Below are 12,622 nucleotides of genomic sequence, written 5' to 3' on the forward strand. Positions count from 1 at the left end.
GGATAAATGCCAGAAATTATCGTGATCAATTTTTTAGTCCATACCGCCCATCCCTAACATGTACCTAGAGGTAGAAACAGTTAATCACTCAAAAGATTTTCACGTCGCTGTTTCTAAATAGTTTTCCATCATGTGGAGATTTATGTCTGTACTGCGAACAAGACTAGAGCCTGTTGATGAGCGGAAAACTCGACACCTTACAGTAAGATGATGAATCTATTCATACAACAACTGGCCCGTGGAAGTTTCATGTTTCCCTTCAAGGAGAATGCGTCATGAGGCAGCAAGTAAACAACACTACGAGGTCCCAGTGGCACTTTCATCACCATCATCAGTGAAATGGAGTAGCTATAGTATGAATCAGAGGGCAGCAATTCTTTTAGAATTGCTGGAGACACTGATGTAATGTCTGAACAATGAGAAAAGACGCCTACACCAGCCCCCAGTCATGTTGGACATTAAAGCAGAGCTCCAAGGTGCAGATGGGGATTTACATACACCTTTAAAACTCATATGAGAAAAAAGATAAACACATGAAGTCTCTCTCAGAACATGACCTAAAATGGTAACAGAGCACAGACGAGCCTCGTCGTCCTCTGTTTATTTCTTTCTTACGAGCTGCCGTTAAATCCTACTTCTCTACAGCAAAACTAGTTTGATTCAGTGAAAATGAAGCTGGAGGTGAGCAGAAATACGTAACGTTTTAATGCTGCAAACTAAATGAAAGACAATTTTAGCTGCAAAACCGACAATAGTCATCTTTGCAACAAAGAGGTTTTTCCACAAGCATTTTTTCGTGCCCTCTCAACCCAGACTTCTGCAGGACAAAGACCGGACCTGCACCAAGACAACACTGCCTCTCAGCAAAAATTTGAATCACTTCTTTATTAATAGTCACGCTACAAATCGAACTCTGTGCAACAAGATGACACCTTCACCCCCTCAAGCCACACCAATGATTGTTTCATCCAGGCGTGTGACCTGAAGGTCGGATCAATGCAGAGCAGAAAAGAAATCTCTTGACCCACATTTAAGGATAGTCATTTGCCTGGACACAGCTGTTTACATTGTTTAATGTAATACGATCTAATACTATATATGAAGAATCATTTCATTTCACCTCCAAATGTAGGGTAATCCTCTTGCGGAGAACTCGACAGGAATTTGGAAGCTTTTGCAATATTTGCATCTGTCTCTAAATCTTGCTAATGGTAAACTGTTGTTTTATCCCTAACTGGTATTAAAAAAAAGATGCCAGTGGTTTTATGGACTAATATTGGTTTGCAATAAACTATTATGACATACATGAAGATTGGTGGTATTAAAGATGTGCATAATTTTCACATTTAATATAGACATTCCTAATGCTTTAACGTAAAAGCATGAAAGAAATCATCCATAGCTCTTTAGATTATATCATTTATAAACATGTATTGTGCATCAGTCCAGTAACTTTTAGACATTTTGAAAAGTACAGAGTAAGAACACACTGCCCAAAAACATCAGGGAAGCCGAGTCGGTAGAAATCTTCAAAAGACAACTTAAAACCTATCTCTTTACTCAAGCATTTAAACAGAAGATAACCGCGCTTTAGCTGCCACGTTCCTTTTATCTACCGTATATATCATTGATTTTTACTGTCTGCATTACTTTTATACTTTTAAATGTTTTTATATGATCATTTTTATCTTGTACTCTTATTTGTTGATATTTTTATCTTTTTATTTTCATATGCCTACGACTCATGCAGCATTTTTACCTTTTTATATTCATATATTCAATTTTATATTCCTTTTTATATTATCCTATCTTAGTAGTTGTTCTGTGGAGGAATTTGGAACTGAATTTTGTGAGGGTTATGTTTCATATCACTGCACTTAAATATTTGTGTTTTTTGTTTTATTTGCTGTTGTTGTTTATTTGTACTGTTACTGTAAAGCACCTTGAGCTGCGACTTTCGTCTGAAAGGTGCTATATAAATAAAGTTTATTATTATTATTATTATTATTATTATTAAAAGTACAGAAAGAACCAGTAGTACTAACCATTAAAGTACTTACTAACCGTCTGACTATTGTTCTTTTACTCTTGTACTGCAAACATTATATTTACCAACTCAACTTAATATTAGTAAACGTATTAAATGTTCTGCCCTGCTTTAAATATATAGTGATACATAGTGGTCAAGGTATTTTAAAATCATAAGCAACATAACTAACTTATGAGAGAACCAACTAGAAACAAACGAATCCTTAGAGATGAGAGTGCAGGCGGAGCTTCATTACTGAACCAAGTGACACCCTGCTGGCGACCACCTGGCTGTGACGGTCTGTCCCACTTGCCCCATCACTGCATATGGACCCCTGCTCTATTGTTAACACCAGATGCCCTAAATGAACCCACAGTCCCCGGAGGATTGCGTTGTACGTAGCAAGCCCGCTTTGTGAAGCGCCTATTGGCCACCTTCCCCCCCCTTGCAGCATCTTAATGCTTGTCTATAGGTTTACAACATTTTAGGAACATGTTCACAAATAACAGATTTTATGCAGCATGATTTCTCAGGAACTGTTAGATTAGAAATCAATGTTTAGTAGTAGTAGTAGTAGTTTAGTAGTAAATATTTATTTCGGTCAATCACAAACAAAAATGAAAAATCAACAAACAAGATAACACAGGTTTTTCCCTGGTCAACATTGTGATTTGACCGAAAAGGTCTGGGCTTGAAGCATAAAGCTTATCTTGCCCACCTTTTAACAGAATAAAATATACAAAAAAAACAAATGAAGTATCATAAGTCTACACAGAATAATAATAATAGTAATAATAATAATAATAATAATAATAGTTATAATAATAATAATAATAATAACAATAATAATGATGGTGATGATAATAGTAATAGTAATAATAATAATAGCAATAATATGATAATAATAATAATGATAGCTCTGAAAACAGAAAGTGAAAAGATGCTAAGGAAACCGGCAAAACAAATTTAAGTTGTCATTTTATCTCGTGCATGTGTGCATTCTTCTTTGTTTGTTTATTGTGTTTCTATATATGTGTCCATTACCTTTGCTTTGAATAATATCTTGTATGCTTTTATTGAATTTGCTAGTTTAAGGTCATTTTCTAATGAGTTCCACAGTTTTACTCCTAAAACAGATAATGTAATGTTTAGTGTGGTAAATTTAAATTTAATTTATTTAGATAGTAGTTTTTAGAAAAAATATTTTCGATCCCCAGTCATCTGATACATTAATTATCTTAATGCCGTTTATAGAAGTGAATACAATTGTTATAGTCTAAGGGTTTCATTATGTCCTTTACTTGTTTCCTGTTACTCTTTGCTTCGTTGTTCTTAGTTCTCCCTTAGATGTAAAGGTTTAATGTTTTATCAATATTTCTTGTTTTATCTATTCTGCTCAGTTTTGTGTCCTGTCCGTTTTCCATCTGGGTTCTGCTTTTAATTGCAACTCCTACATCATCCTAGTGATATCTATATGTTGCTTTTGTCAACTCCCATATTGTGAGCTCTCTTTGTATTCTTTACTATTCATCTAGTTTTGTTGTTTTTCATCCAAAACACTTAACTAAATGAAATTCCTATTAAACAGAAAATGGGCAAATACCAAGGAACAAAAGATAAGTATAAAATATTCATGTCAGTTCCACAAGGACACAGCAAAATAATTGTTTTTTTAAGCTAAAATATTTTGTAGACTGCTTAATACAATATTCACTAAAATGGTAAATCATTTTTTTTAGGGTTCCTCTTATGTCAGTTTATTTTAATTTTTATTTATTTATCTTATTTTTTTTTTAACTTTTTTTAACTTTTTTTGTTGCTGCTGTTTTGCGTGTCCTGTATTTTAGTTTATTACTTTATTTTTCCTATTATTATTGTCCTCAGTCAGAGTTTGATTGGTAATCGGTACTTACTTTGGGACCTGTTTATAATTACGTATTTTGCAGTGTGTGTGTGTTTTTGGGGTGTTTGTTATGTTAAGTTTTGTGTCCTTATTTATTTTATTTATTTATTATTATTTTTTTTTTATTTAGGTATTTATTTATTAATTTTTATTTTTTTTGAGTGTGTATGGTAAAATATAAAACGGGGTATTCTGTCGAACCCTTTAAAAGAAATGTTTATTGTGTAATATAATTTACATGGATTACCCAATAAAGAAACATGTAAAAAAAAAAAAAAAAAGGTAAATCTTTGGTCCGTCATCTTTTTGGAGAACCAAATTAAAACAGAAACAGGTGCACATGTCACGTTTCAGGGATTCCCCATTTATCCAGTCACACATCTATTTCCGTTTTTAAACAACGGAACAAAAATGACAGCAATATATTTAGATCAACATACCTTAAAGGCCTCCAGCTGGTGGTTAATCACGTCTGTCTCCATGCCAACGGCCTCCTGGGACGCTTCCTTATCTACAGCCTTGCAGAGTTTCTCTTCCACTAGATGGAGTTTACCATACAGCTCCTCCAGCTTGGTGAGGGTGCTCTGCACCTGGACCTCTCTGCCCTTGGCCCGGTCCAGGAGTTTGCCGCACTGCTTACTCAGAGCGTCCAGATCTCTCTTCAGGCCCAGCAGGTCAGGTGATGATTCAGACTCCAGCATCTTCTTGCAGCTGTCCTCAGCGTTGTCCGTGTTGGCCATCAGCTCCCGCAGCTTGGAGATGAAGTTCTCAATGCTGTCCTGCTGATCTTTCAAGACGGCCAAGTCCAGATCCACTGGAGGCATGCTGTCCAGCTCATCGTCCAGCTCTGTGAAGTTGGAAAACATCTCACGGATGCTGTTTTGGAACTGTCCAATGCCCTGCAGTTTACTCTCCATAACCTGGCATGCTTCCTCAACTTTCTTGTTAAGGTCACGATACTCTTCTTCTACGCTGTCAGCCTGCAGTAAGAGGTCTGTCACTCCTTCTGCGTCTGGGACGTCCACCACAAGGTCCTTGGCTAAGGACTGCATGTGCTCCACTTGGTTCTGCACTCCTTCTAAACTCTTGTGTTGAGCTTTCATGTTGGTCAAGTTTTTGTTACTGTGTGCCTGCACCCCTTGAGATTCGTAGGATTCCACCTGCTTCCTGGCTCCCTCAAGCTGGCCCTTTAACTCTTTGTTAGAATCGTTAAATTCTTTAACAGCGTGTGAGATCTTCTCCAGGGATTCCCTTTTACTTTGCAGGTTTTCCACTAACCGATCCATCCGTTTACCAATGGTATCCTTGTCTTCTTTTATGGTTTCGGTATCCGTGTTGGCCACTTCAAAGAGGCTCTCCGCGGCTGAGTTGAGCTGCTCCACCAACCCTCTGTGCTTGTCAACATCCTTCTGCAGAGCCTTCGCTTGTGAAATGGAGTTCTCCACTCCAACAGGGTCGATGGTGAGCTTGACCTGCTCCTCACTTGCCTCACAGTCCTGAATCCAAGAGCTCAGCTTCTCCGTATGCTCCTGATACTTCTGAGATCTCAGCAGAGCAACTTTGAGTTTTTCCGCCTGCTCTGCAGAGTTCTTCTTCAGTTCGTCCCAGTTGGAGGAGAGGGCCGTGAGCTGTCCCTGCAGCGCCAACTTCTCTGCACCGTCAGTGCTGTGCAGGAGCCTCTCTCCTTCTCCGGTGATTGTATTGTAGGCTTCCTCGTGTTCCCCGAGAGCCTTCTGGAGCTGACTTTGCTCCTCCAGAGTTTGCTCCAGAACGTCCACTTTGGCAGAGATGGGCAGGGGCTTGGACTGGTCCTGGAGCTTCTCACCCAGCCACGACTGGAAGTCTTTGGAGGTCTGGTGGAACTGCTGAGAGCTGGCAAAGGTGGAGTTCAACTGCTCGACTCGTTTTGCTGGAAGAGAGAAACATGGGAATCAGCAAGTGTAATCCTCGAACCTCTCTTGTCAATCAATCAATCAATCAATCAAATTTTATTTATATAGCACCTTTCGTCCAGGTACATGAAATACAAGGTGCTTTGACATTTTGATTGAAAAATAAGCATAATAAACAAATAAAAACTGGGAGACCAAAAAGATAAAAACTGGGAGACCAATGCACCCTGACATACAATATAAAATATATAAAATTTATAAAAAGATAAAGAAAAAAAAAAAATCAGTCCACAACAATAAAAATAATAAAAACATTATAAGAGATAGATAAATAAATAAAACAGATACCTTTAAAAAAATTTTAAACGGAATAAAACTAAAACTATAAAATGTGATGCTACATAAAAGCCAGACCAAAGAGATGAGTTTTTAGTCTACGTTTAAAAATGTCCATATTTCCAGCTCCTCTCAGATCCTCCGGCACGCTGTTCCACAGTTTTGGAGCATAGTGGTTAAAAGCAGCATCACCAAATCTTTTAGTTCTACTCTGTGGAACAGCTAGAAAAGAAGAGCCAGAGGATCTGAGGGGCCTTCCTGGTTCATAGAATAAAAACATTTCTGAAATATACTCTGGCGCAAGCCCATGTAGCGCTTTATAAACTAATAAAAGAACTTTAAAATCAACACGAAAACTAACAGGTAGCCAATGTAAGGTTTTTAAGGCTTGTGCACAAGGAGAAACCAAAAAGGCAACTTGGAATATTGCACCAAATGACTTCCCAAATGCAAAACAGCCATATGATAAATGCTTTGTAATGAGTGCCTGAGATCACCAAATAAAAGACTGCATAAGAGTAATTGAATACACAATAATTTGTAAATTGTAGAATCTGGAGCTGCCATGTTTAAACGGAAACGCCACATAATCACATTACCGTATTTTCTGGACTATAAGCCGCACCTGTATATAAGCCACATCCGCTATATCTTTTAAAAAATAATAAAAAAAAAGATATACAAGCCGCACCTGTATATAAGCCGCATCTGCTCTATTTAAAAAAAAAAAAAAAAAAGATATGCAAGTTGCAGATATTTATGTTGTTAGATTAGATATTTACTACATGTACAGAAGGATTTTGAACTGTAAATGATGTACATGTTTGTACCTAAATAGATCCTTTCTTAACAGTGTATTTTAACACGGCAGCAACTTTGCTGATTAAAACGGGACAGAACCAAGAGAAAATAACCACTATTTATTTATCTATTTAAAATCTGCTTCTACCTACTTCTATCTGCTAAAGAAGAAGTAGCGTATTCTTCTTTGCATTTATTTTGTCTTAGTTTTGATTCTAATTCCGGTTAGCACTCCCCCTAGCGGTGGAAGAAAAATCCATAGATTAGCCGCACCTTTGTATAAGCCGCATGGTTGAAAACCTATGAAAAAAGTAGCGGCTTATAGTCCAGAAAATATGGTAAGTCAAAAGGCCAACCTGCTTTGTCTTCCAGCTGTTCAAAAGGCTTGCTGACGCTCTCCAGCTGCCTGGCTAGGTCTGCTTTGAGATAGTCCTCCGTCACCATCGCTGACAGCTCTGCGTTGATGACCTCAGCCTGCTTCAGTTTCTTCCTCTCCTCTCTCAGCTGAGCTGAGATGTTTTGAACGTCCTCCAGCTGCTTCTTCACGGCATCTGGCTGGGTGCTGTTGGCGTGATGGTTGGTGAGCTGATTCTCCAACTGAGTGCTAGTGTGGCTGAGGCTCCTCAATAACTCCTGGAACTGCCCGGTCTTCACGACGGCCTGGTCGATGAGGCCGTCTCGCTGGTCCAGCTGTCCCGTGATGTCTTGCCACTTCTGGGTGACGGTCGATAACTGCTCCTGAACCTGTTTCCCACTCGAAGGCTCCTGGTTGGCTGACGAGCTCAGAATGGCCGAGGCCGCTTCCTCGAGTTGCTCATACTGAGGTTTGCGGCTCTTGAACTCATTCTGGAGGATCTGTAGCAAAGAGAAAAAAAAAAAATGAGTCAAGATGAACGTTCATTCGAAATTCTGGATGCATAAGGGTCTACCGTATTTTCTGGACTATAAGCCGCTACTTTTTTCATAGGTTTTGAACCATGCGGCTTATACAAAGGTGCGGCTATTCTGTGGATTTTTCTTCCACCGCTAGGGGGAGTGCTAACCGGAATTAGAATCAAAACTAAGACAAAATAAATGCAAAGAAGAATACGCTACTTCTTCTTTAGTAGATAGAAGTAGGTAGAAGCAGATTTCAAACAGATAAATACATAAATAAATACCGGTTATTTTCTCTTGGTTCTGTCCCGTTTTAATCAGCAAAGTTGCTGCTGTGTTAAAAGACTCTGTTAGGAAAGGATCTATTTAGGTACAAACATGTACATCATTTACAGTTCAAAATCCTTCTGTACATGTAGTAAATATCTAATCTAACAATATAAATACCTGCGGCTTGCATATCTTTTTTTTTTAAATAAAACAGGGTGCGGCTTATATACAGGTATATCTTTTTTTTATTGTTTTTTAAAAAATAGAGCGGGTGCGGCTTATATACAGGTGCGGCTTATAGTCCAGAAAATACGGTAATTATTTCTAAAAGCTTTCACTATGCAAACCTGAACTTGTTGCTTCTGCATTTTAAGCATGTTTGGGTCTATAGAGAGCGGTCCAAGGACGCTCATCATCATCTCTTTCTCTGAGAGCCACTGGCCGAGCTGCAGCTGAGTTGTTTGGAAGATGTCCAGATTTTTGTTGGACTCTTCCAGGTGCAGCTTCCTCTCCTCCACAGAGCCGCTGATGTCCGCCCAAGCAGCATCTGAGGAGTAAGGTAGAACAATCACACCAGTCTGCATTCGTCAGCATAAACTCACCTTTCTGCCTGCCGTCCCACTGTTCTCTCCTTGGCATCACAAATGTGTAAATTTGATTAATTTGGGTAGCAGAGAGGAGGCACAGCGACAGCTCACGTTCTCTTACCATGTATGTGTCACCAGTGGTGGACAGTAACGGAGTAAATTTACTTGAGTACTGTACTTAAGTACATATCCAGAGGATTTGTACTTTACTTGAGTATTAGATTTCTTTGGTACTTATTACTCTTACTTGAATACATTTCCAAGACAAATATTTTTACTTTTACTCGAGTACATTTCTAGGAAGGCTGAAAAGTACTCGTTACTTTCAGGTCTGCTCTTTTTTCTTCTTCCCTAAAATCCTATTGGACACAAGCTGTTTTTGTCAAAGGAGGAGACCTATCACAGTGCACGCTCTCCACTGGGATGTACGTAAAGCGGGAATACGTCAAGCCTCCTCAAAACAATACCGCCAAAGTAGCCTGCGTTTGTCAAGACAGAGCTGCAACAAGTCAAGACAGAGCCGCAACAAGTCAAGACAGAGCCGCAACAAGTCAAGACAGAGCTGCAACAAGTCAAGACAGAGCCGCAACAAGTCAAGACAGAGCCGCAACAAGTCAAGACAGAGCTGCAACAAGTCAAGACAGAGCCGCAACAAGTCAAGACAGAGCTGCAACAAGTCAAGACAGAGCCGCAACAAGTCAAGACAGAGCCGCAACAAGTCAAGACAGAGCTGCAACAAGTCAAGACAGAGCCGCAACAATGGCTACGCCTGCGTCAGGAGAAGAAAGACAATCCGCTGAGTCGTCTGAGTCTGATAATGAGCCGGACTCGGATTTCACAAAATCCTTGGCCGTATCTTAACTCAATGTTTGAGTTCGACCGAGTAAAAAACGAGGGCACAGAAAAACGACAGACATTTATTTTCAAATGTTTATTGTGTCTGAACTACCTCTCTGCTTTGAAATTTACTCTTACTCTTACTTTTACTTAAAGTAAATTTAAAAGCATTTACTTTTGGATACTTAAGTACCTTTAAAAGCAAGTACTTTTCTACTCTTAATCGAGTAATATTTTGACTGAGCTACTTTTACTTGTAACGGAGTAAATTTTGACCAGTAGTATTTGTACTCTTACTCAAGTACTGGGGTCGAGTACTCTGTCCACCTCTGTGTGTCACCATGTTACACAACAAGATACGTTTGAGAAGAAAAAAACTAATCCTCTTTAGTATTTCACATGCACTATTACTCAAACTCAAGCATTGACATGAGACATAATTTTGGTTTGTGTCAGTTCCAGGAATTACCCAGGTCCATCTGGAGCAACACCTTGGTGCATACCTATCTCTGCCAGCATCTGCTTCCATTTGTCTGCCTCTGGGGAGTTTGGATGGGTTGTAATCAAACCCAGAAGTTTCTCTCGGAGCTTCTGGAGCTGGTCCTGCTTCTGCCTCATGTCATCTTCAAATGCCTGAGACAACCAAACAAACCGCAAATGCTAAATCGAGTGTTTTGCAAAAAAAGAGTGACACATGACAAACAAGGGACTTGGTGCATTTTTTTCAATATAAAAGCAACAGCACATTAGTACCTTCTGCTGTTCAAGCTGTGTTTTCACAGAACCTCTCTCTGTGGCTTCATTGTTCCAGGAAGCTGTGGTCTTTTTCATCTCCTTTAGCCAAGTCATCACGTCCTCTGTCTCCTTTTGGGTGTCTTTCACCTCCTGCAGCGAACTACTCAGCTCATCTGCTCGACTCTTCAGTTTTTCCCCAAGGTTTGTGTATCCTTCACTAATGAACACCATGTTCTGCTGGATTCCCATCAGCTCTGAACACATCCAAACAATATATAAATCTATCAATTTTACACACCAGAATCAGAATCTCATCGTGAGATTTATATAATTATGACACACTATGAATATATTAGTGTACAACGTGTATATAAAAAATTAAGAATTTGTAACAGTGGATGAGTTTGTAACTGCAACCTTTACGATAACAATTAACGGCACCAATGAAAGAACCATTTATAGGACCGGATTAAATGGCTCGTATGGCTTCATTTTTCTGTGCGTCTGGGAAGTTTTACATTACCTGTTTATTAAAATCCAACTTCAGGTCAAACCACTCAATAAAAATATACTCATAAAAAATGTTTCTCATCAGGTTGAGGCCATTTATGACTACACTTGTGGTTAAAAGATTATCTGAGGAATGTAACTTAAAAATGCATCACGGGCAAGAATAAGATCAGTTTAAAAAAAATTAAGGAAATGTTCTTTCTTGAGTACAAGTGAACGTAAAAATATCATCCTATTTTGGCCTTTGAAGTTAATGAAATTTATGGACAAACTTAATTTGTTGCAGGGTTTTAATAAAGATGCTCCAGCTCTTAAAAGCATTTGAAAAAATACCAAACAACTGACACAATGTCTTTTTTTCCATTGTCTTTGTTCCTTTAACCCAATTAATCCAAACCCTACTAGTCTGACGCTCCAGCTGCAGTTATTTTCCAAAAGTTGTCATTCACGCTTTAAAGAGCCACGACAACCAGAGCCACGGTGCCAACACAAAATGTTATAGTTCACAGTCACAATCCACATCCACACTGGGTTACCTTTATTGGTTAGGTAGGTATGGCTTGCTGGACCACCACCATTAGTAAGAGCTGATGCAAAGACATAAGACAGAAGTGTCAAGAGCAGGGACACTGACAAGAATTGTTGGCACAAGATTGGTCCACAATCACGGATGATTAGTACAACACGAGTGAGCCCAAACAGCATGCTTCCCATTCCACCAGATGGTTCGAATGCACACAAGAATGACGCTTACCTGACTTGTTAGGTGCCTTTGTCTTTGCAGGGGATGTGAGAAAGGTGATCAAGCTACACAGCGCTGATCCTTTACTGTTCAGGTCCTGGACAGCCGGACCTTTGGATGTCCATTCATCTAATAAACCCTGATGACAGATTCATCAATCAAATACATTGTACATAGCTGGAGGTACGGCTGGGCGATATATCGAGATTTTAATATATATCGATATATTTTCAAACGCGATATGGTTCGAGACAATATCGTTTATATCGATTTTTTTTTTGATTTTTTTTTTTTTAGGATTTTGATATAGCTTATTTTGTGACAAATTGAATTGAATTTTTTATTTGTTATTTGCACAACTGTCAACCTCAGTGGAAAAGTCTGCCTGTTACTGTCTACATTGTATTAATTGCACAGTGTATTTTAATGTAATTGTTATGCAGGAAAGGGATATTTGTTTTATTTTATTCAAGAAGCATTTTTATTCTATATATGCAGGCAGTTTATTTTTATTTCATTTGTTTTATACATTTTGATATTGTGCAGACCTTTGTTAATAAAGGAACCTGTGTGACATTTGGCACGAGGCTTTGTATTAAAACTGACTGTTTTTTTAAGGGTTTGCCTCAGAAAAAATGAAGCTAACAGAGATGCTAACAGAGATGCTATGCTATAATGCTTTGGGGGAAACCCCAATTAGGACACAGAAAAAATATCGAGATATATATCGAGTATCGCCATTCAGCTAGAAAATATCGAGATATGACTTTTGGTCCATATCGCCCAGCCCTAGCTGGAGGGTTGTGGAAAGGGGCACTCATAACACGTGGAATTAAAAAAAGGGATCTCTTGGGGATTTCCATTGTTGCTTTAAAAGGACTACACATCCATTCACTTTCACTCCTACATCCAACCTGTATAAACACTTGCTATTCATTTGTTATTACTTGGCAGAGAAACCCGGTTGGAATAGTGGAGAATTTAGGGAGGACAGGATTACTACTTATTGGTATCTAATGCAACACACACACATGCCTGTATCAGATCTGAAGTACCATCAGTTCTGTGGCTTCTGTTCCAGCATTTTAAGTACAGATAAAGAAA

The 12,622-nt window shown here is 38.7% G+C and overlaps 1 protein-coding gene across 1 annotated transcript in view; it reads right to left on the reverse strand.

Annotated features, from left to right (window-relative positions):
• dst (dystonin) overlaps positions 1 to 12,622 on the reverse strand; it is a 158,832-nt gene that overhangs the window by 38,065 nt on the left and 108,145 nt on the right. The window contains 7 exon segments of the mRNA XM_061746058.1: positions 4,373 to 5,841; positions 7,318 to 7,816; positions 8,455 to 8,654; positions 10,035 to 10,164; positions 10,285 to 10,520; positions 11,313 to 11,363; positions 11,531 to 11,657. Coding sequence (XP_061602042.1) covers positions 4,373 to 5,841; positions 7,318 to 7,816; positions 8,455 to 8,654; positions 10,035 to 10,164; positions 10,285 to 10,520; positions 11,313 to 11,363; positions 11,531 to 11,657 — 2,712 coding nt within the window.

The sequence above is a fragment of the Cololabis saira genome, chromosome 17, assembly GCF_033807715.1.
Source record: "Cololabis saira isolate AMF1-May2022 chromosome 17, fColSai1.1, whole genome shotgun sequence".
Lineage (NCBI taxonomy): Eukaryota > Metazoa > Chordata > Actinopteri > Beloniformes > Belonidae > Cololabis > Cololabis saira.